Raw genomic sequence first — 22,556 nt, 5'->3', positions numbered from 1 at the left:
TGTTTTGAGCTAAAGTCTGCATGTCAGAAACATCCAGTATTAATTTAATGACTCTCAAAAGTGGTAAAGAGAAAGCTCATTTGTGGACTGAAAATTCATGTGAAATAATTCATATAATATGGTTACAGCGTAGCCATGCCACTTCTCTCCAAGAGCAATTTACCAACTATCACTTACCATGGTAACTCTGTCTTCAGTTCATTGTCCAGTTCTTTTTTGAAGACTTTGATTGAAACTACCTTCAAAACTCATGTAGGTATTACATTCCAGTTCCTAACTATATGTTGTGTAAAGATTTTTTTCCATATTACTTTTTTTTCTGCTTTTTGCCTTCCGATTCGCGAATCTTCTCCCAAAGGGAAACATTTCTCCCCATCTACTCTGCGCAGTCCCCTCAACTTTGTGCACAATCATATCTCTTGGTCAAAAGGACAGTGTCCCCACTTTCTCCCATCTATCATGAAGTTATAGTGTACAGACTATTAATCCCATTGATTAACTTAAACCTCTGATTTCAGTTTGAAAGATAATACATTCAAATAAGCCCAGGTAGTTTAAAAATGGCAGACGTCACCTGGCCTTTTAAGAGGCTAAACTTCCTAAATTCCCAGCTTGGATTAACAGATATGCTTGTGCAGCCCATGCAGAATTTCATACTTTCTCTGGTTTAAAATATCTGGAAAGGCCAAAGAATAATGAGTTCCAACAATTTCAGACCCTTAACTCTGTTCAGATTCCCCTCCCCACCTAGTGTTTGCATCTTGTTTTTCATAGTTTTGCTTTCAGTTAAAGGTCATCCTTATTCTGAGATGAACATGTTCTCTGAATCTATGCCACACCTTCTCCACCATATATTACCACTCCTTCTGTCTTTTACTCTATGACATTTCTGAAGTAGTTATGATGTAACACACAGGAGACTGTTAGCAAAGTGATAACCCATGGGATCCAAGGAAATTTGACAAATTGGATCCACAATTGGCTGAGTGGCAGAAAGCAGAGGGTGCTGTTGGAGGAATGTTTTTCCAGTTGGAAGTTGGTGGCCAGTGGGGTCCACTGGGATCGGTGTTGAGGCCCTTGCTGTTTGCGATAGAAATAAATGCTTTAGATGAGAATGTAGGAGGGCTGATCAATAAGTTCACAGATGATATAAAACTTAGTGAGGTGGTAAATAGTGAGGAGGGTAGCCTTAGATTATAGGAGAATATAGGCAGGCTGGTCAGACGGATTGATCAGTGGCAAATGGTTTTCAATCAAAATAAACATGAGGTAATGCACTTGGCCAGGACAAACAAAGCAAGGGAGTACATGATGGACCTGGGGAGCACCAAGGGACAGTGGGACCCAAGTGTGCATGTACACTAGTTCCTTTACGTGGTGGGATAGGTAGATAATGTAGTTAGGACGGCATACTTGCTTCAATTAGCCAAGGTACAGAGTTGAACAGCAGAGAGGTTGTGCTGGAACTGTAGAAGATGTTGGTTAGCCCACAGCTGGACTACTGTGTGCAGTTCTAGAATCTACATTATGATGCACTGGACAGGATGCTGCTTATGCTGGCAAATTTTAGCTATGAAGAGATATCAAACAGACCGGGATTGTTTCCTTACAGCAGAGGAGATGGAGGGGGAACATAATGAAGATGTAATAAAAAAAAACAGAAGGGCATAGATGGGGAAGACAGGAAGAAAACTTTCCACTCAATGGAGGGATCAAATGACCAAGGTGTATAGATTCAAGGTGAGGGACAGAAGGTTAGAGGAGATTGGAGGAAAATGTTTTCCACCCAGAGGGTGTGGGAATCTGGAACTCACTGCTGATAAAAAAGGATAATAGAGACTAGAACATTTTACTGGTACTTAGATGTGCACTTGTGATGTCAAGGCATATTAAGCCAGGTATTGTAAAAATGGGATTAGAATAGTTAGGTGGTTGTTTGTGACTGGTGCAGACATGATGAGCCAAAAGGGCATTTTTCGGTTCTATAGATCTATAGGACTGATTTTTGATCTCCAATCTTCTTTCCCTGACCTTTTGTTCCAGCTGTCTCTGCCTTTTAAAGATTACAAAACCAATTACTTCCACGTTTTTCCAATTTCAAATAGAAGTCATTACACTCAAAATCTTAACTTTGTCTCTCTCCACAGATGACACCCGAGCAGAGTATCCCCAGCGTGTTGCTTTTATTTCGGATCTCCATCATTTGCGATTTTGCTTTCAATGTACCACAGAAAAAGGATGTTGAGGATTCTACTTCTGCTTCAGTGGTACCTCAACGGACTTGACAGTGGGAGATTGAAATCCCTTCATCAAAATTAAAATTATTTCCAGTGTGCCAGTAGCCAGTTGTTATGATTACCCCAGCTCAGAATAATTAACCGAAGGCTGTGGGTCTGTTACAGACAGGATGTAACACACTGACAAAATTTAAAAGATTATCAGATATATTTGCTTTTCATAGGATTCCTACGGTGTGGTAGCAGGCCACTAGACCTATTGAATCCACACTGACCCTCCAAAGAGCATCCCAGCCAGACACACCCTTCGCAGGAGGCTCCCAAGCACTGATGATGTCGCCTAGCCAGGGGACGAAACATTTGCAACAAAAACTTCCAGCTCGGCGAACAGAACCACAACAACGAGCACCCGAGCTACAAATCTTCGCACAAACTTTGAACACTTACGGGCGAGAGACACTGAGACAAGCCAGGAAATGGGAATCCTGCGCTAACCGCCTAAGCGCCACAGGAGGCTCCCAAGCACTGATGATGTCGCCTAGCCAGGGGACGAAACGTTTGCAACAAAAACTTCCAGCTCGGCGAACAGAACCACAACACCCTATCCCCCTAACCCTGCATGTTTCATGGCTAATCCACATAGCATCTATATTCCTAAATACTACGAGCAACGTAGCATAGCCAGTCCACCTAACTTTCACATCTTTGGACTGTGGGAGGGAACTAGAGCACCCAGAGGAAACCCATGCAGACTGGGGAGAATGTGCAAGTTCCACACAGGCAGTCGCCGAGGGTGGTCTCCAACCCAAGTCGCTGATACCGGTGAGGCAGCTGTGCTTACCAGTGCACCACCATGCCACTCAGTCTTTCTCTCTCTCTCTCTCCCGCCCCCTCACACCCCTCCAATCCTTTTAAGTCACAAGATTCTGGACAGGTTCTACCTTTTAATCATCTTTACTCTTAATGGAATGAGTTTATAAGACTTGCTCAATTTTAATTAATGTGAAATCTGGCCGGTTTGTTTCTTTTTAACTTTATAAATGATCAATATATACGGAACTAAAAAAAAAGCAACTTCAAAATCAAAGAGAAATTATTCACCCCTTAGGACTTAGTCATAAAGTTACTGAAGATCCTCATTCCTGGAACCATTGTTAATAATTTTTGCCCTCACTAATGACTTTACTTATACCAATCAGTGCTTTTTACAGGGTAAACATAACATTCTTGCTTTTGAATGTTATGCCTCATTTATAAAGCCTGAATACTTATAGATTCCCTACAGTGTGGAAACAGGTCCTTCGGCCCTACCAGTCCACACCAACTCTCCAAAGAGCAACCGCCCAGACCCACCTTCCTCTGACTAATACACCTAACACTATGGGCAATTTAACATGGCCAATTCACCTGACTTGGACTGTGGGAGGAAACCAGAGCACCCAGAGAAAACCCACACAGACACGAGGAGAATGTGCAAACTCCACACAGTCAACCAAGGCTGGAATTGAACCCAGGTCCCTGGGTGGTGAGGCAGCAGTGCTAACCACTGAGCCACCATGCCACCCTAATGTATTTCTTTTTCAACTTGCCCGGTCACCTACAATAATCTGAACACATACATTCCCAAGTCCCTCTGCTCTACACATTTGCTTTTAGTGTTACAGCCTTGACTTAACAGAAGAAATTACCAAACTGGATCACTTCACATTTACTTGCAGTAAACTTCAGCTGCCACTTGTTTGCCCATTTCACCAGCATTTCGATGTCCTCTTTGATGCTTATCCTCATCCTTCTCAGTTCCTTATATTTAAACATTTTGTATCATTGCCAAATCTTGCACATCAAGTCCAGATGAGTTAAATCAAGAAAAACAGAGATTCCTTCTTTCCATGTAGAAAAGGACTGTTCACCATTTTCTTTTATCCTCAGCAGCCTGATTCTCAGGTGCATTATCTATTTAACTTCAATCATTCATACCATTGGTTCTTTACTTGCTTTTACCTGTCAATATACGATTCAAATTTGCCTGCATCAGTTCCATTGTCACTCCATTAAAGTTGGCTTCCCACTTCCCCAATTTTTCCAAAACTTTGAATAGCTCCTTGCCCTTTTCCACTGCTAATCTAAACTTGTCCCCTATAAATATTCTACTACGAATGGTTTACCTACCTACAATGCTTCCTTCCTTGTTGTATAGGAAACAGACATAGAAAGTTCTCCTGAATTCTGTGGTCCCTCTCTACCTCTTATACCATGATCTTAGTAAAGACTGAGATGGTAAAAAGTCCCATAACTACTCAATAATTCTTGCACTTTCCAATTTTGTTGCAAATAACAAGCAGAAGTGCAAAATTAACAGCCAGCTTTCAAATCTTTGCCAGTTACAACTACCAACCAATTACAGATCAAAAATAGCTTCGGTCCCAATTTTGAAAAGCAGGTCTTCCAAGGACATTGTGATGTTGCAATATACACTGTTCGTTCACATTTCGAAGTCAAAGATCAACATTCATGAGCCAGCTCCCAGCAAATATTATTAATTCTGCTTTCTTTAATCACAGTATAAATTCAAACTCAACGTTTCATTGGTTAATGAACAGCAGCCTTCCAGAATCCTTTTTTTATGATAACTTAAAGGCAGAGGATTAATGGAGACGGGGCTATAAATTTCAATGATCTTACTGGGAGGGTCAACTTTCCAAAGTATGTTCAGTTGTGACTAAATGTTTTGCAACACAAAACACACAAGTTTTTAAAGTTTTTTACTCTAATTTTTTTATACAGTAAATACAAAAATATTCTTTCAAATACATATGGATTTTAGGCCTACAAAACAATCAACTGAATGCACTGGAAAATGTAAATCACAGTGACAATGAAGTTACAGCAGAAAAAGACATTTTAGGCAATTACTAAACTTTTCATTCTGCTTTGTAGACATTTATATGCAGTGCTATATATATTTACACACACACACACACACACTAGAAAAATCAGCAGACTTGTCATTGGCCATTAGAAGTAATCAAAAACAAATTACCTATAAATGCTTTCCTGAAGTGATGAAATTCTCCAACTGTAAAGATTTTAAACCTCAAAACCCGATACCAATAACTAAAATGACTACTTTTTTTTGTTTTTTGTTATATACACAAAACATTAATGGGGAGGGGTAACATAAAAATACACAGGACAAGTTTTTTTTGTTATTTTACAATTATTAAAATTACACATCAGCCTTCTGAAAAGAACTGTCAATGCAATACTGATTGTTTTTCAATAAAAGGCTGTTCACAAGTATTTACACACATACAATGCATAATTCAGGGCGAAGAGACAAATATGTCCAGAGACACTGGTTGATCTTAAGAGGCCAGAAGCTATTCCATCCATTTAAGGCTTTGATTTTCTCCCCCCTCCTTCCTCATTTTCTATAACAAGGCCTCAGATTTATGGATATTGGTTAACCAGAGTCAGTCATCAGTACATGTTTTGAAATGTAAACCAAAACGTACTTCTGGTACCTCTTGCATCTTGTCTGCAAAACATAGTGGAGTAGTTTCGACTAACCCACCTTCTGGCTTCAACACCATGTCAGGATAACAATAATATAGCAGAACTCCACTTTCAACGTCTGGGCAAATTTTAACAAAATACAGCTGACATGCTTGAATAGTTTAAGAATTACAAATGACTTTTACCTGACAAGTCAGTGTTGCTACCGATTAAGGGTTAGTCTGATGGAATTTTTTATGACACGTATGCTACTCGTGGGAATTGGAGATGATGCATCTGGTAGCTCCTTGCTGGGTAGTCTCTGTAAAGAAAATCAGCACCAAAAGAAGGACAGAAAGAAGCATGTTAAATTGCACTGATTAAAAAGGTGAATTCTAGAAGTACAAGAGGTGTTTTAATTTAAGAGTGAAAATTCACTCTTCAGAATCTTCAGAAAGTTTTGAGTGCAGACATTACTCGTAGAATCATCGTTTCCTGTGAAGAAAGATATTTAATAGGTAGTACCTGTGATCTTGTATCAATTGTTGGAATGGGCATGGATTTCACTTCTCCTTGGCTGTCCTGTTACATACAGACAACAATTTAATCAATTGAAGCAAAACAAGTTTTACAATCAGATAGGTGAAGTTAAGTGTCACTAACCCCCTTCCCCACTACAAAAAAAAACTTGAAATGTGATTATATTTACATAGACGGATTATTTTAAAATATTTTTCAATAGTTGGATAACTATTGCTTGAAATGGAAACAACTGAACCAGGCAGACATTGAAAGGGAGTGGAATATCCACTGCGGTAACTGGGCTATTCCCATGTTTGTTGTATCAAAAATTAGTCCTCACTTTGATTAGTATCAGCTGTGACAACAAGTATGAAGTGCTGAACCACAACTAGCACTTCCCTTCAGGGGAAGAAGCCACAGGAAAAACTGCATGTAAATGGCACTTAATTTGTGTTGATGGTCTGCATTACTGTAAAAGTCAAATGGTCAAATAAAATAGACATCTGCAAACAGGCTTGTTATAAGTCCTTGTACAAGGTATAAAAGAAGCCCAAATCACCATGGCACAGACTGTAAAATGCAGCATTTAAAGCAAAAGCACATCTTGCACAAACTGCCTTTCCTGTATAAGAGACAGCATTTGAGTAGCAACTATACATTGTGCAGACACAAGAATGCTTCAACTTCAGGAATATTCTACACAGGCAAGATGTTAATTACATCTAAAATATTTCATTAATACTAAAATGTGTTATCATTGAATATTGATCAAGCTGAGAGAACTGACTTACAGTAGTGTTGAGGATTATAGAAAAATGAATATTTACTGACAGGATCATCAGTTTAAGGGTAAAGCTGTGCAGTCTAATCTTAGATGCAAGTGTATGCTACATTTTAACCAGTGAGACATGAGACCCTTGTAGTCAACCTTCAGCCGTAGTTACCACTACCTGTCCATCTTTCTGAGATTTTTGTGCATCCTCTTCATTTGATGAGTAAGATTGTTTGAAAGCACAATCATCTGGCTCAATAGTACACATCTGGAAGGACAGGATAGATAAAATATTTAAAACAATATTCCAAAATATTATTAATGCCATAAAACATTTTAATTTAATAGGAGTTAGATTAAAAGATGCTGCATATGAAAGTCCGCTAAAGTTAATGCCTACTGGCTCCTAGAAAAATATGTGCCCAATTTTTTTCTGAAATGAACATATTTCATATCCTAACATCACTGCAAAAGAATACTTTCTTGTGACATTTGCATTACAAACAAACCGAGTCAGGTGTTGTGCAGACGAGCAAAGCTTTTCCACTATCTGTGAAGATCAAGTTAGGAATGTGATAGCATTCTTACCATTTGGATGCAAAAAACAACATTCATCATTCAAGACAGACCACTACCCTAAGCTTAACATCCACTCTCTCCCCACCACTATAGCTGCACTAAGGACAATTTAGAAATACACTGCAGCAACTTAGCAGGTTCACTTTACAACACAATTACCCTCATCTGTGACTGAGAGGGAAAGCAATAAAATCACAGTTACACCATCTTCTCAAAGTGGAAGACTTCAACATAAGCATGTCACCTATTTATTCAAAGTCACTTGGTCAATATACTACTGTTCCTTCAATCAGGAACCTTAAGAACATCTGTGTCACAAGGGATTCAATACTTCAAAATAAAACCTACAATCAGTGAGCCAAGGAAATGGCAAGGGACTACAAATACTACGTCCAAACTGGAAAAATGTTGAGAACAAATAATAAAAATATACTTAAATGACACTTGCCAACTACTTGTGTTGTACTTCATGTTTACAATTATGATGCAACAATTTCCCAAATGCATGAATCAGTTGCACATCATAATTGCCCTCCAAGTAAAAAAGCAGCTTTTTTGAATTGTCTGAAAAACCAATGGCCATTTCTAACTTAGGCCACCTGGAAACAATAAACTTGTTCTTTCAACGTAAACTGCTTAACTGAAAGAACATAACACAAGCATTCTTAATAGTTTTACAGCGAGTGGTCAAGAGAAATATTTTCAAAAAAAAATCACTGTGGTCTGCTATTCCCCAAAAAAAGGAAGGGCATGAACAGTTCTCTTTTCTATTTGATTTGTAAAATAAGGAGCTTTCCTCCATTTAGACATTAAAAATTGGGCAGTAATTTAAGTGCGATGTAACCATATTCTTTTAATCAAAAAGCAAATGAGAGAGTACACACTATAGTTTAAACATACACAATTAGCTTCTAATTCGAATGAGTCTGCAACTGACTCTCTACAGCACCACAGCAGATCAGAAATACAATAAACTGAAATGGAAAAAGAAAATTATGTCAAGGTCAGACTAAGGAAAAGGATAACCAGGTAGGTTTTGATAACCACCTTTCCTGTATGGTATATTAAAAAAAAATCACTTTCTCCCTCAACTGCTACCGATTAATACGTATTGCGGTCCTTAAATACTGTTCCAGTATTGTTTGAAGCATTTATATACCTACACCGTGTAAATTAAACCTTACCATGGGGAGGTCTTTAAGCCGTTTTGGAGATTCTTCCAACGTAGGTGAATGAGGTCGTTTTGATGAAGAGCTGTTTGGGCTAGTTGTTAACTTGGTCCCATTTGGCTGTGGCTGGTTACATGGAGATGTCAAACGAGGAATTACACTGCGCCCAACAACAGTGGGAATAGAACAGAGTGCTTGAGAAGGAGTGGAACTTGTAGTAGTGGAAATAGAATCATTCTCTGCAACGAAACATTTATTATTTAATGTATTTGAAATCAAAACATGAAGCCTTGTTGAATAGCTGTTACAATAAGTTGACATACTTGCAGCAATAACAGGCCGAGAGTTCCCTTGGCCAAGCTGAGTTTCTGGAGAATTGCCGTCATTAAGAATTTGTTTTGTTACATCTGAAGCTTGTATTTTTCCAGGTGAAATACTGTGTCTATATATAAAAAAAAAGAGAAGTCTTCAGTGCCATAATGTTACAACATGAATGTCAATGTGGTCAACATGTTCCAAATAAGTTTCACATACTTCTGCAAGTCCTCTGTTCCCTGAGTATTTGGTTTGGAAGATTTTTGTAACAATGCAGGAGAACCAAAAGGGGTGCCAACATCAGTATCCCTAGAACTGTCCAAAGGACTTCCTTCTAAAGATGTGCGATTTAGATTTCCAACATTTCCAGAAGAGTTCCGATTAATGTCAGGTATGCTTTGCTGGAAGGCAAAACAGAATGAGACATTAAAAAAATGAAATCCAAGGTAAAGTGCTGGATCAGGTCAATTTAGCAGTCCATATTTACCTTCTTTTTTTTCTGTAGGATTTCGGCTGGCAAATACTGATGGAGCTGTTTTTTCTTGACATGTGTAGCTTCGATTCTCATTTTCTCCTTCAGCATGTTAATGTTATTTGCTTGTCTATACACTGGAATTAAACCAGAATTGTTCTCTGATAAGAGCAAGTCATGAAGTGAAAAGAAATTATTTTTACAGTTTAAATAATGTAATATCTAAGCTGTTAATAATCATAGAATTCTTATACTATGGATGATGGAAATGTTGACGTACATTGGTGAGACCTACCATTGTTTGAGGGACCACTTTGCAGAATGCATTGTTAAAGTCAATGATCACGACCTTGATATGCCAGTAGCCTCTAATCTTAACTCTTCCTTTGTTCTCATGCTGATAGTGCACGAGGCTGAGGACAAAACTATTCTAGTGAAGTTCAAAGCAAACTTGACCATGGACAACTCATCTTCTCAATTAGACCCATTTTATAACCTTGACAAATCAAAATTCCTCATTTTCTGACAAAGCTGTTAACCCCCCCCCCCCCCCCCAAAATGTTTGCACATTTCAATTTTCTTTTTGCTTTCAGTCAGCAGTGCATGTTTTAGTTTCTTTCCTTCCCACATCAATATTCTCACTAGCCCAACAAAACTAAAAATTTCTTCTTTTGTTCAATCTCTCCTGTCTTCTACCCTGTTAGAGACCCTTTTATTATCCTGCTTCACCTGTCCTTGATCAAAGCCAATTATAAGTGTTTATTCCTGGATCTGACGAGGGTCAGTGACCTCAAACACTTAGAGTCAGAGATGTACAGCACAGAAACAGCCCCTTTAGTCCAACTTGTCCATGCCGACCAGATATCCCAACCTAACCTAGCCAGCACACGGCTCGTATCGTCCTAACCCTTCCTATTCATATACCCATCCAGATGCCTTTTAAATGTTGTAATTGTACTAGCCTCCATCACTTCCTCTGGCAGCTCATTCCATACATGCACCACTCTCAATGAAAATGTTGCCCCTTAAGTCTCTTTTATATCTTTCTCCTCTCACCCTAAACCTATCTATGCCCTCAAGTCGCCGCCCCCCCAAAGAAAGGACTTAGTCGATTTATGTTGTCCATGCTCCTCATGATTTTATAAACCTCTATAAAGGTCACCGCTCAGCCTCCGATGCTAGGGAAAACAGCCCCAACCTATTCAGCCTCTCCCTATAGCTCAAATTCTCCAACCGTGGCAACATCCTTGTAAATCTTTTCTGAACCCTTTCAAGTTTCACAAGATCCTTCTTATAGGAGAGACCAGAACTGCACACAATATTCCAAAAGTGGCCTAACCCACGTCCTGTACAGCCGCAACATGACCTCCCAACTCCTGTACTCAATACTCTGACCAATAAAGGAAAGCATACCAAATGCCTTCTTCACTGCCCTATCTAGCTGCGACTCTACTTTCAAGGAACTATCAACCTGCACTCCAAGGTCTTTTTGTTCAGCAACCATTAAGTGTATAAGTCCTGCTAAGATTTGTTTTCCCAAAATGCAACATCTCACATTTATCTAAATTAAACTCCATCTGCCACTCTTCAGCCCATTGACCCATCTGATCAAGATCCCACTGCAATCAGAGGTAACCTTCTTCGCTGTCTACTACACCTCAAATTTTGGTGTCATTTACAACTTTAATAACTAAACCTCCTATGTTCACATCCAAATCATTTGCATAAATGAGGAAAAGTAGTGGACCCAGCACCGTTCCTTGTGGCAATCCACTGGTCACAGGTCTCCAGTTTGAAAAGCAACCCTCCACTACCACCCTTTGTCTTCTACCTTCGAGCCAGTTTTGCATCCAAATGGACTAGTTCTCCCTATATTCTATGAGATTTATGATTCCCCATAGACGATGCCTGATCTTTGCAGCCCCAGCACTTACAAATTTTAAATCAGAAATAAAATCACAATAAGAACAGGACACAGCTGGAGATCAAAATTACAGAATTTGGATATTCAAAGATCAGTAACCAAAGGAAGCACATAATGGGAGTGATTAAACAACTCCCTAACTTTGCAACAAGTTTCCAAAAATCTATAACTCATACTTGAGGCTTTGCAATGATTTGTTCTGCATTGTACAGTCCCATACAAGATGTAGATAGTTAGACAATATACTTATGAAATACTGGTAACTGCAGGAAGATATAATATGTAACAATTAGCTGGTGACATTTTATGTTCATGTTTTCAATTAGGTCCTGTTTTTGCTGCTACTAATGCTCGGTCTGAGATTATAACCATGAAGATTTGGCTTAACCAGTAGCAATCACACTATTCTTTATAGATGAGTTCAATGTTAGAAAAGGAGTACCTTGAAGTAGATTAGTTGACACATTATCATTGAATGGAATAACATTATATTTTAATGGTTTTCTTTGCATCTTGGTGCTATGGCATTCCGTTACTAAACAGATATAGGCTAGAGAGGGCAAATTATCAGTAGTGACTGTAATGCCAAGTTTTTGTATTTGTGAATTTTCTTTCACATATATGAAGCTGCCCTCTTACTAAATTCATTGCCAGTCCGATCCAATCATCAGTTCTTTTCATCAATTTTTAATAGGATCACTGCTGTAATTCAACAGTTAGTGGAAAGTTGACTTTATTTGTGGTCTGCCAAGTTTAGATGCCCTGATTGATAATCTCTTGCTTTGATAGCATAGTGCAATGTGGAATTCAGGAGGACATAACTTTTAAAATATGGGCACATAGTGTGCCACTCTTTTATAAAAAAGATTCCCACATTCAGCATGAGGAGTGGCTCTGATAAACATTTTGCTTTGTGTTTGAACTTTGCATTTTATGGGTGGTGGAAATGTGTTTACAGAACAAGGAAAAAAAAGTTAATTTCAACATCCCTTTTTATGGCTATAAATGTAAATTTGCTCAGAATTGCCTGAAATTAATCAAACTATTTTTCAGGTTGTAATGTCAGGTACCACATTAATCAGATTAATGCAGGTATGCTTTGCTGTAGGGATTTGCTGTTTGTGCTTCCTGCAGTTGGCATTAGTCACTATTGATAATTTGTCCTTTCCCTAGACTATATCAATTTAGCAATGAAATGCCATAGCATCAAGTTGGAAAGAAAACCAACTTCTAATGTTATTTCATTCAACGATAATGTGTTAAGTAACACAAACATAAATCATCTATAAAGGAGTAGTGTGATGACTGCTACTGGTTAAGCCAAATCTTCATAGTTATGATCTCGGACACAGCATTAGTAGCAGCATAATCAGGACCAAATCAAAAACATTAATACAAAATATCACCAGCCAACTGTAACATACTACATCTTCCTGCAGTTACCAGTATTTCGTAAGCATATTGTCCAACTATCTACATCTTGTATGGGACTGTACAGTACAGAACTAATCACTGCAAAGCCTCAAGTATGAATTATAGCCCTACATCTGAAAAAGTATTGTCATTCAGTTTCAGAGAAAGTTCCTGGGTTCAAATTTAGTTCTACAAGAGAAATTACTACACCTGAAAACCATTAAAAAAAACCCACTTCTATTAGATATCCAATAGTTTTAGAAAGAATCTTCACTTTACATTTAACTTAGGTGTTTGGCTTCACACTTTACCAGCATTGATAACAGAGACTCTCAAGCACCACCCAGACGGGAAATAAAAAGTCTGAGTACAAAAAGGAAATGCTATTTGATTCAAGGTACAAGATAAAGCAAAGTAAATTTTAAAAGAAATTAAAACCCCACTCTCGATGCGAGCCAAGCACATTGTTCAGTGAATCACCTGTTTTATAATTAAGCTTGTAACTTTAGATTGGTCAGGGTGTAATTACTCCAGATAGTCCATCTCCAATTAGATAGTTCATTGCATAACTTAACAGCATTTGAAATGGAGTTGTTCTGGAAGACATTATCCATGATTGTACCATGGTGGCCTGACGTCAGAGGTCAAACATGGTTCATCTTGTGAAGGGCAAATATTTGAATTTAATTGCATGCTTGTTCCTATTCTGTAAAGAGGGCATAGCTGTAGCTATAAAATCAGAAACTGAGAGATTAGAAGCATAGTCATAAAAAAAGATGAAAACAACAAATGGGATATGAAAGAGTTAGTGATGATGATAAGTTTGGACAAAGAAATTCCTGAATTTCAGAACGTCTATAAAGCATGTGGGATACTGGCAAAGTTGTCTTAAATGCTGAAAAATGGTATTTGACAGAAGACATCAGTTAACCTTCTTTTCCGGAACATTTCATCAAAGGGCCAGAGAAAAATAAAAAGTTGGTTAATATGGAGCTACAGCCCACAAGCAAAGGAGATTAGGTACTGTCCTTAGATGACAGGCAATTTAAGAAGTTGCGTAAAAAATATGGAGAGAGAAAACACTTGAGAGCATTATAGTAAAGAAAATAATATATAAAATTAATTACTGTTGTAGCGAATAGTCTGTTTGATAATGCAATATAGTTAGTGGAGAATGCTGACTCAACGAAGTTGACTTCATCAAAAATTACAAACTCGTCGACCATCTCAGGTGGGTCCGTTTGTGGAATAAACGAATATCTCATGACCTTTTGGCTCACCACAACCCAGAAGCAGTATATACACCTTAATCCTACAAGCAACAGATGAGGCCAAAAACAAATTCCATTCCAATTGTGATCAATGGTTTTCTCCTGGCCCAGAGAGATATTTACAATTGTCCTTGATGCACACAAACTTCTGGAAAAATCACAATTAGCAAAAAAGGCATAGTGAAAACACAGAACAATTAAGCCCATCTTCTGACAAAATGCCTTGAATATGATCTGGTCATTACACATTCTATTTCAACAGAGACATACATCTTATGGCATCACTCACATCCCAAACTTTAGCACCTGCTTGACTAAGTCATTGCCTGAATGAGTGATCACAAGGATGTCTGCACCACACATGCCATGACAAGAGCTGACAACTGCTGGATCGAACCTCACCTAAACCAGTCAACCTAGACCCAAAATAGCAGTGGCAGAAGCTCTGACAACGAATATCCTGTGGCAATAAACTCAAAGACCTGCAATGAGAGTCCTGCTCAGTTAGCACTTTAGTTATCTTCTTTAGTTTCAACGAGTAAGGACCACAAGATGTCCACAGGTTCAACACAGAAAAAGGTGACTTAAAAGAACAAATGACTATTAGAAACAGTGCAGCCATGACCTGGATAAGATTCTTCAGTGCACAGAAGAGCATCCACTGCCAAGCATCCAAATAGCTATTCCACTGAAAGCCAAGAATGGAATGGAAGCATGAGGTCAGACAAGCTGTCAGCACTCAGTGGAATGAGGACTTTGAGGATCTCAACTGTGACTCAGTCCTTGACAAGTGCCTTCAATCTCAGCACAACCAGCCGGATGTGGAGATTGAATAAACTGTCTGACAGCTGAGAATCAACAAGGCTGCCTTACAGCTAGAATCCTCCTAAAAACAACACTGAAATAGGGGAAGAAACACTTGTGGCAATGAACACAGGAAGTCAGATCCCTCATCTGGAAAGACAGCATGTATGCCAGGGGATCACTCAGACAGGAGACAAGACTAATTACAATAACTACATAGGGGTCTTCCTGCTGTCTGTCAGGGAAAAAAAGGCATGACAACTGAGCTTTGTCCAGAGTCATAATATGGACTTTGCATCCATTAAGAAGCTCCGCTGAGGTCTTATTGCAAAGATCATTAGTCCATAAAATATACAGAAAGCAGAAGCAATGTCTATGCATGGCCGTCTTTGACTTCCAACTACGAAGGCCTTCAACTATCAACAGGGACAAATTATGGTTGACATTTAGGAAAGGTGGTAAGGAAAAGCATGGGACTACAGACCAGTGAGCCTGACGTTGGTGGTAGGCAAGTTGTTGGAAGGGATCCGGAGGGACAGGACTTGCTTGCATTTGGACAGGTAAGGACTGATTAGGGATAGTCAACATGGCTTTGTGCGTGGGAAATTATGTCTCACAAACTTGATGAGTTTTTTGAAGATGTAACCAAGGGGGACAAGATGAGGGCACAGTGGTGGACGTGATCTATATGGACTTCAGTAAGATGTTCGACAAGGTTCATGGTAGACTAGTTAGCAAGGTTAAGATCACGTGGAATACAGGGAAAACTAGCCATTTGGATACATAACTGGCTTGAAGGTAGAAGGGTGGTGGTGGAGGGCTGCCTTTCAGACTGGAAGCCTGTGACCAGTGGGGTGTGTCATAAAGATCGGTGCTCAGTTCACTGCTTTTTGTCATTTATATCAATTATTTGGATGTGAACAGAGGAGGTATAGTTCGTAATTTTGCAGATTACGTCAAAATTGGAAGTGCAGTGGACAGCGAAGAAAGTTACCTCAGATTACAACAGGATCTTGATCAGGTGGGTCAATGGGCCGTGGAGTTGCAGATGGAGTTTAAATTTAGATAAATATGCGGTCCTGCATTTTGGAAAGACAAATCAGGGCAGCACTTATGCACTTAATGGTAAGGTCCTAGAAAGTGTTGCTGAACAAAGAGACCTTGGAGTGAAGGTTCATAGCTCCTTGAAAGCGAACTCGCAGGTAGCTGGGATAGTGAAGGTATTCTTTCCTTTCTTGGTCAAAGCATCGAGTATACGCGTTGAGACATCACGTGGCTGTACAGGATATTGGTTAGGCCACTTTTAGAACATCGTCTGCAATTCTGGTCTCCCTTCTATCAGACAGATGTTGTGAAACTTGAAGGGGTTCAGAAAAGATTTACAAGGCTGTTGCCAGGGTTGGAGGATTTGAGCTATAGGGAGAGGCTGAACAGGCTGGGGTTGTTTTCCCTGAAGTGTTGGAGGCTGAGGGGTGACCTTAGAGAGATTTATGGATATGGTAAATAGACAAGGTCTTTCTCCCTGGGGGGTGGGGAGAGGAGCAAACAGTCCAGAACTAGAGGGCATAGGCTTGGGGAGAGAGGGGAAAGATTTTAAAAAGGGACCTAGAGGGCAACATTTTCACGCAAAAGGATGGTGTGTGTGTGTATGGAATGAGCTGCCAGTAGAAATTGTGGAGGCTGGGACAATTATAACATTTAAAAGACATCTGGATGGGTATATGAATAGGAAGGGTTAGTTAGGATATGGTCCAAGTGCTGGCAAATGGGACTAGATTACATTAATCTGGGACATCTGGTCTGTTTCCATGCTGTACATCTCTAACTTTATGTAGCGTCCACCTCCGCCTTGGTTGCCCATAGAAATTCATCACCAACCTCTGTCTGCAGAACACAAGACAAGACATGATCCTCACTGACAGATCAAATACAGACTCAGTAAGAGTTCAAACTGGGGTAAAGCAAGGTTGTGCCATCACACCAAATGCTCTTCTATCTTCCTCATCACAACACTCCACCCCAGTTCTATGAAGCTCCCTGATAAACGCAACATTACTAATGACTCAGAGCACTCCCTTGTATGGGATCACTCAAACTGGAGAAACAAACAGTCTATGGGAAGATACCATCCATGGAGTGTTGACAGATGCAGGAGCAGTTCAAGTGAAATCAACAGAAGCGGCGTACGAAAATCTGAGCATCAACCTACTTCACAAACACCATCTATGGCAATGTATGCAGATCCAGTATTGGACGATTTATCATCTCAGGACCCATAACTCCAAAAGTGGAAGGAAGTCATTCTCTGACCTAAACTGGATAGTTACTGAGGAATCTGAACTGATAGCATTAAGCACATTTCAATGATAAAGCCATAACATCACCAAAACCTTTAGTCATAAAATGCAACACATCCAAAGTCAAGCTGCAGTTTTTGAATAGGTGCTAAAATTAGTTCATGCAATCTATTTTTTGCATGGGTTCTGTAAACCTGTTATATTGCACAAAACTGTTTATAAAATGAAAAGATTGCTAGGACTCAAACTTTCCTAATTGGGTCAGAGTTAATATTGCTAATCCAGATCAGATAAAAAGTCACGTACCTTCCCAAGATTTTTCAGGCCTGACTTCTGAAGAGTCCACCGTAAGAATCTCAGCCCAGTAAACCATGCAGACTACACTGGAGTGAATACTCTTAAAAGCCAAGCGCTTTTTTATTGACTACTTTACTGACGTATTCCAGCAATGCACAAAGTCTTTAAAAAAAAAATGTCCTGAAGCCTCTTTGTAAGCTACCAAAAAGGCAAGTGGGTGAGAGGGTAAGGTGAAAAGTAGTTCAGGGAAGGGTTAAAAAGGTGTGAAAACAGGGATAATGGGGAGGGTGATCAGTGTTGGAGAGACCATGAAATGAGGAGTCAGGGTGGAGGTCAGTTTTATATTGTTAGCCAGGCAAAATCTAATCTCACCCGAACCTTTTCCTGGGTAGCTACTCAGGTTGAGTCAAAGCTCTTGAAAAAAGTCTCCGACTCTGCAGAACTTCAGACATTTTTGGAGGCTTATGGACAGAGTGTAATTTCCTATCAGGAGCTTAAACCTCCTGCGCAGTCAAATTGGGATACGCAAGGAATTTCAAAGCACACCTCTTTCACATGTTCTGTTTCAGGTTACCTGGAGATCAAGATCTGGACTAAGATCTTTTCTTGTCCTATGAAGTCTAAAACAAGTCTAAATAGCAAATATCTCAAAAACTGTTGTGGTTCTGTTCGCCGAGCTGGAAGTTTTTGTTGCAAACATTTCGTCCCCTGGCTAGGCGACATCATCAGTGCTTGGGAGCCTCCTGCGAAGCGCTTCTTTGATGTTTCCTCCGGTGTTTATAGTGGTCTGTCCCTGCCGCTTCCGGTTGTCAGTTTCAGCTGTCCGCTGTAGTGGTTGGTATATTGGGTCCAGGTCGATGTGTTTGTTGATGGAGTTTGTGGATGAATGCCATGCCTCTAGGAATTCCCTGGCTGTTCTCTGTCTGGCTTGCCCTATGATAGTAGTGTTGTCCCAGTCGAATTCATGTTGCTTGTTGTCTGCGTGTGTGCAGCCAGAGAACAGCCAGGGAATTCCTAGAGGCATGGCATTCATCCACAAACTCCATCAACAAACACATCGACCTGGACCCAATATACCAACCACTACAGCGGACAGCTGAAACTGACAACCGGAAGCGGCAGGAACAGACCACTATAAACACCGGAGGAAACATCAAAGAAGCACTTCGCAGGAGGCTCCCAAGCACTGATGATGTCGCCTAGCCATGGGACGAAACGTTTGCAACAAAAACTTCCAGCTCGGCGAACAGAACCACAACAACGAGCACCCGAGCTACAAATCTTCGCACAAACTTTGATCTCAAAAACTGTCAAAGCCACTGAGCTTAAATCAAATTGTACATTTTTTTTTACCTGTATCAGTGAATAATTGAATATCTTGTGTCAGATCAATGTTTACACTTTCTGCATTTTCCACCTTCTTAAAAATTATTCCAATAAACCAGATGGTAACATAATCACCCCTATAAAAAAAAGAGAAAAATAGATCTCTCAGTAGGTATTTACTTGTTAGAACATTGGTAATGATTTTACTTCAACAGGATTTACAAAGGTAAGCTACATTTGAGGCAGATTTTGCATTCAGCAAAGTGATAGCAATAATTTAAATTGGAGAAACTTCCTGCAAAGATTTAGAGCAGAGGATATAGGATCAGAATAAGGTCTATCGACTTTGTTCCACCACGCAATTATGGCCAATATATTTATCAATGCAATTCTCGTGTCTTTTCATCACAAGTGATCTCTTGTGGGCTGAACTTCACATGTCAAGATATTGAAGTCAATTCTGGCTTCAGCTTAAAGTAGCCCGCAGTGGTCATACTATCAAGCTAACCAGCAAATCAGGTCAGAGTTCTTACAAAGAAACAAGAAATTAACAGTGCAAGAGGCAGCTATCTGGCCCATCATGTTTGTGCAGAATGAAAGAGCTATTCAATTTAATCCAATTTCTAGTTCTTTTTGCCTATTTCTCATTCAAATTCACCACTGCTATGACATTTACTAATGATACTTGTTATTCATACTTAAGAACCTTATTCTTTTACCCCCAGAAAGAAAAGTGGATCGTATTGTAGAATATGGCCCTGAAACCCCTGTAAAAATTCCAATTAAAATTAGAATTTGCTTTACACAGTCTGGTAAAGCCATGACCCTGCAGATGACGGAGTGACTGGCTGAAAGGTTATCTGATATTTATTAGACAGCTTTGTAATCACCTGAAATTATCCTAGACCAACACAACAGGATGCAGACTCAACTGTTACCTGACTACCCTCCACATGACTTACACAGGACATTAAGAAGCACATTTCTCACTATTCTGAGATCTCTTGGATCCCCACACTATAGAAACAGGTCATTTGGCCCTTCAGGTCTACACCAACCCTCTGAAAAGCATTCCAGACCCACCCCCGCTACCCTATCCCTGTAACCCTGTATTCCCATGGCTAATCCACCTATTCTTCATATCTCTGAACACTATGGGCAATTTAGCATGGTCAATCCATCTAACTCACACAACTTTGGACTGTGTGAGGAAACTGGAGTACCTGGATGAAACCCATACAGACACACTGGGAGAACATGCAAACTCTGCATACACACAGTCATTAGAGGTTGGAATTGAACCCAGGTCCTTGGTACTGAGAAGCAGTAGCACGAACCACTGCGTAACCATGCCACCCCAGGAAAGTTCGTTGATCCAAAATGCATTATCTCCCCCACTGCTTACGGATTTTAATCTGCCATTTTACTCTCACCTGATCAGTCCATTGATATCTTTCTGCAATATACAGCTTTCTCTTTCATCACCCACATGGCTAACTTCCTTTCGTGTCCCCAAAATTGAAAAAAAACCACGAAAAGTAAGGGAGCTAATATTGAGCTTTTCAGAATCCCACTGGAAACAGGCAGTCACAAAAGTGACCATAACCTTCAGTTTCTTGCTACTGCATCAATTTTGGAGGAACTGTTCATGCAGGACCTTTTAAAACCACACATGCTCTATGCTACCCTCAGGTGGTCTGCCTTGAATTAGTCAAACACAACCAACCATTCTTTAACAAATCAATGCTAATGGTCCTTGATAAATAATCAATCATTCAGAATGGCTCAGATTTATATTGCCCTTTAATTTGCTTTCCCTTCAAAATTTACTGTCTATCATAAGATGACTGGTCTGTCACTTAGATGATCCTTTCCCCTCTTTTTAAGAGACAGGCAACAAGCCAGGAAGTAAAATACATTAAAATTACCTTTCTCTTCACAAGAAAGTAAATTAGATTGGAATACACAAACAAACACACACAGTTGAAGCGGATGTTAATATTTTAAAATTTTATCACAAAGAAGTGTGAAGTTCCACAATTACAAACTATTTCAGAACCAGAGAGTCTGTTCTTCTGAATTTAGTTCTCGTTCAATTAACAAGGTGTAAGTTATTCCCAAGGATTTTGGCAGATGAAAAAAAGAGAATTCATGTCAACTGAAGAGAACAGTAAGAACATAGTAGTCACAGATGTACAGCATGGAAACAGACCCTTTGGTCCAACCTGCCCACGCTGACCAGATATCCCAACCCAATCTAGTCCCACCTGCCAGCATGGCAGCCCATATCCCTCCAAACCCTTCCTATTCATATACCCATCCAAAAGCCTCTTAAATGTTGCAATTGTACCAGCCTCCACCACATCCTCTGGCAGCTCATTCCATACATGTACCACCCTCTGCGTGAAAATGTTGCCCCTTAGGTCTCTTTTATATATCTTTCCTCTCTCACCCTAAACCTATGCCCTCTAGTTCTGGACTCCCCCACCCCAGGGAAAAGACTTTCTCTATTTATCCCATCCATGCCTCTCATAATTTTGTAAACCTCTATAAAGGTCACCCCTCAGCCTCAGACACTCCAGGGAAAACGGACCCAGCCTGTTCAGCCTCTCCCTATAGCTCAAATCTTCCAACCGTGACAACATCCTTGTAAATCTTTTCTGAACGCTTTCAAGTTTCACAACATCTTTCCGATAGGAAGGAGACCAGAACTGCACGCAATATTCCAACAGTGGCCTAACCAATGTCCAGTACAGCCGCAACATAACCTCCCAACTCCTGTACTCAATACTCTGACCAATAAAGGAAAGCATACCAAACACCGCCTTCACTATCCTATCTACTTGCGATTCCACTTTCAAGGAGCTATGAACCTGCATTCCAAGATCTCTTTGTTCAGCAACACTCCCGAGGACGTACCATTAAGTGTATAAGTCCCGCTAAGATTTGTTTTCCCAAAATGTAGCACCTCGCATTTATCTGAATTCAACTCCATCTGCCACTTCTCAGCCCATTGGCCCATCTAGTCCAGATCCTGTTGTAATCGGAGATAACCCTCTTCGCTGTCTACTACACCTCCAATTTTGATGTCACCTGCAAACTTACTAACTGTACCTCTTATGCTCGCATCAAAATCATTTATGTAAATGACAAAAAGTAGAGGACCCAGCACCAATCCTTGTGGCACTCCATTGGTCACAGGCCTCCAGTCTGAAAAACAACCCTCCACCACCACCCTCTGTCTTCTACCTTTGAGCCAGTTCTGTGTCCAAATGGCTAGTTGTCCATTTATTCCATGAGATCTAACCTTGCTAATCAGTCTCCCATGGGGAACCTTGTCGAATGCCTGACTGAAGTCCATATAGATCACATCTTCTGCTCTGCCCTCATCAATATTCTTTGTTACTTCTTCAAAAAATTCAATCAAGTTTGTGAGACATGATTTCCCACGCACAAAGCCATGTTGACTATTCCTAATCAGTCCTTGCCTTTCCAAATACATGTACATCCTGTCCCTCAGGATTCCCTCCAACAACTTGCCCACCACCGAGGTCAGACTCACCGGTCTACAGTTCCCTGGCTTGTCTTTACCGCCCTTCTTAAAACTGTGGCACCACATTTGCCAACCTCCAGTCTTCCGTCACCTCACCTGACTAGCACAGG

The 22,556-nt window shown here is 39.9% G+C and overlaps 1 protein-coding gene across 4 annotated transcripts in view; it reads right to left on the bottom strand.

The window, feature by feature from the left end:
* Positions 1-4,982: 4,982 nt before the first annotated feature.
* Positions 4,983-22,556, bottom strand: part of papolg (poly(A) polymerase gamma) — a 41,287-nt gene continuing 23,713 nt past the window's right edge. For all 4 annotated transcript variants that reach the window (XM_043696049.2, XM_043696053.2, XM_087991411.1 and 1 more), the window contains 8 exons: positions 18,921-19,030; positions 9,577-9,698; positions 9,309-9,490; positions 9,098-9,216; positions 8,790-9,013; positions 7,205-7,294; positions 6,258-6,314; positions 4,983-6,054 (listed from right to left, as the gene is read on the bottom strand). In XM_043696049.2, coding sequence (XP_043551984.2) covers positions 5,956-6,054; positions 6,258-6,314; positions 7,205-7,294; positions 8,790-9,013; positions 9,098-9,216; positions 9,309-9,490; positions 9,577-9,698; positions 18,921-19,030 — 1,003 coding nt within the window. In that variant the 3' untranslated portion in view covers positions 4,983-5,955. The remainder of the gene's footprint in view (positions 6,055-6,257; positions 6,315-7,204; positions 7,295-8,789; positions 9,014-9,097; positions 9,217-9,308; positions 9,491-9,576; positions 9,699-18,920; positions 19,031-22,556) is intronic.

This window comes from Chiloscyllium plagiosum, unplaced genomic scaffold (genome assembly GCF_037043375.1).
Source record: "Chiloscyllium plagiosum isolate Xiang-an unplaced genomic scaffold, Cpla_swu_hap1 HiC_scaffold_10, whole genome shotgun sequence".
Classification (NCBI taxonomy): domain Eukaryota; kingdom Metazoa; phylum Chordata; class Chondrichthyes; order Orectolobiformes; family Hemiscylliidae; genus Chiloscyllium; species Chiloscyllium plagiosum.
This window is presented reverse-complemented; position numbering and strand designations above follow the sequence as displayed.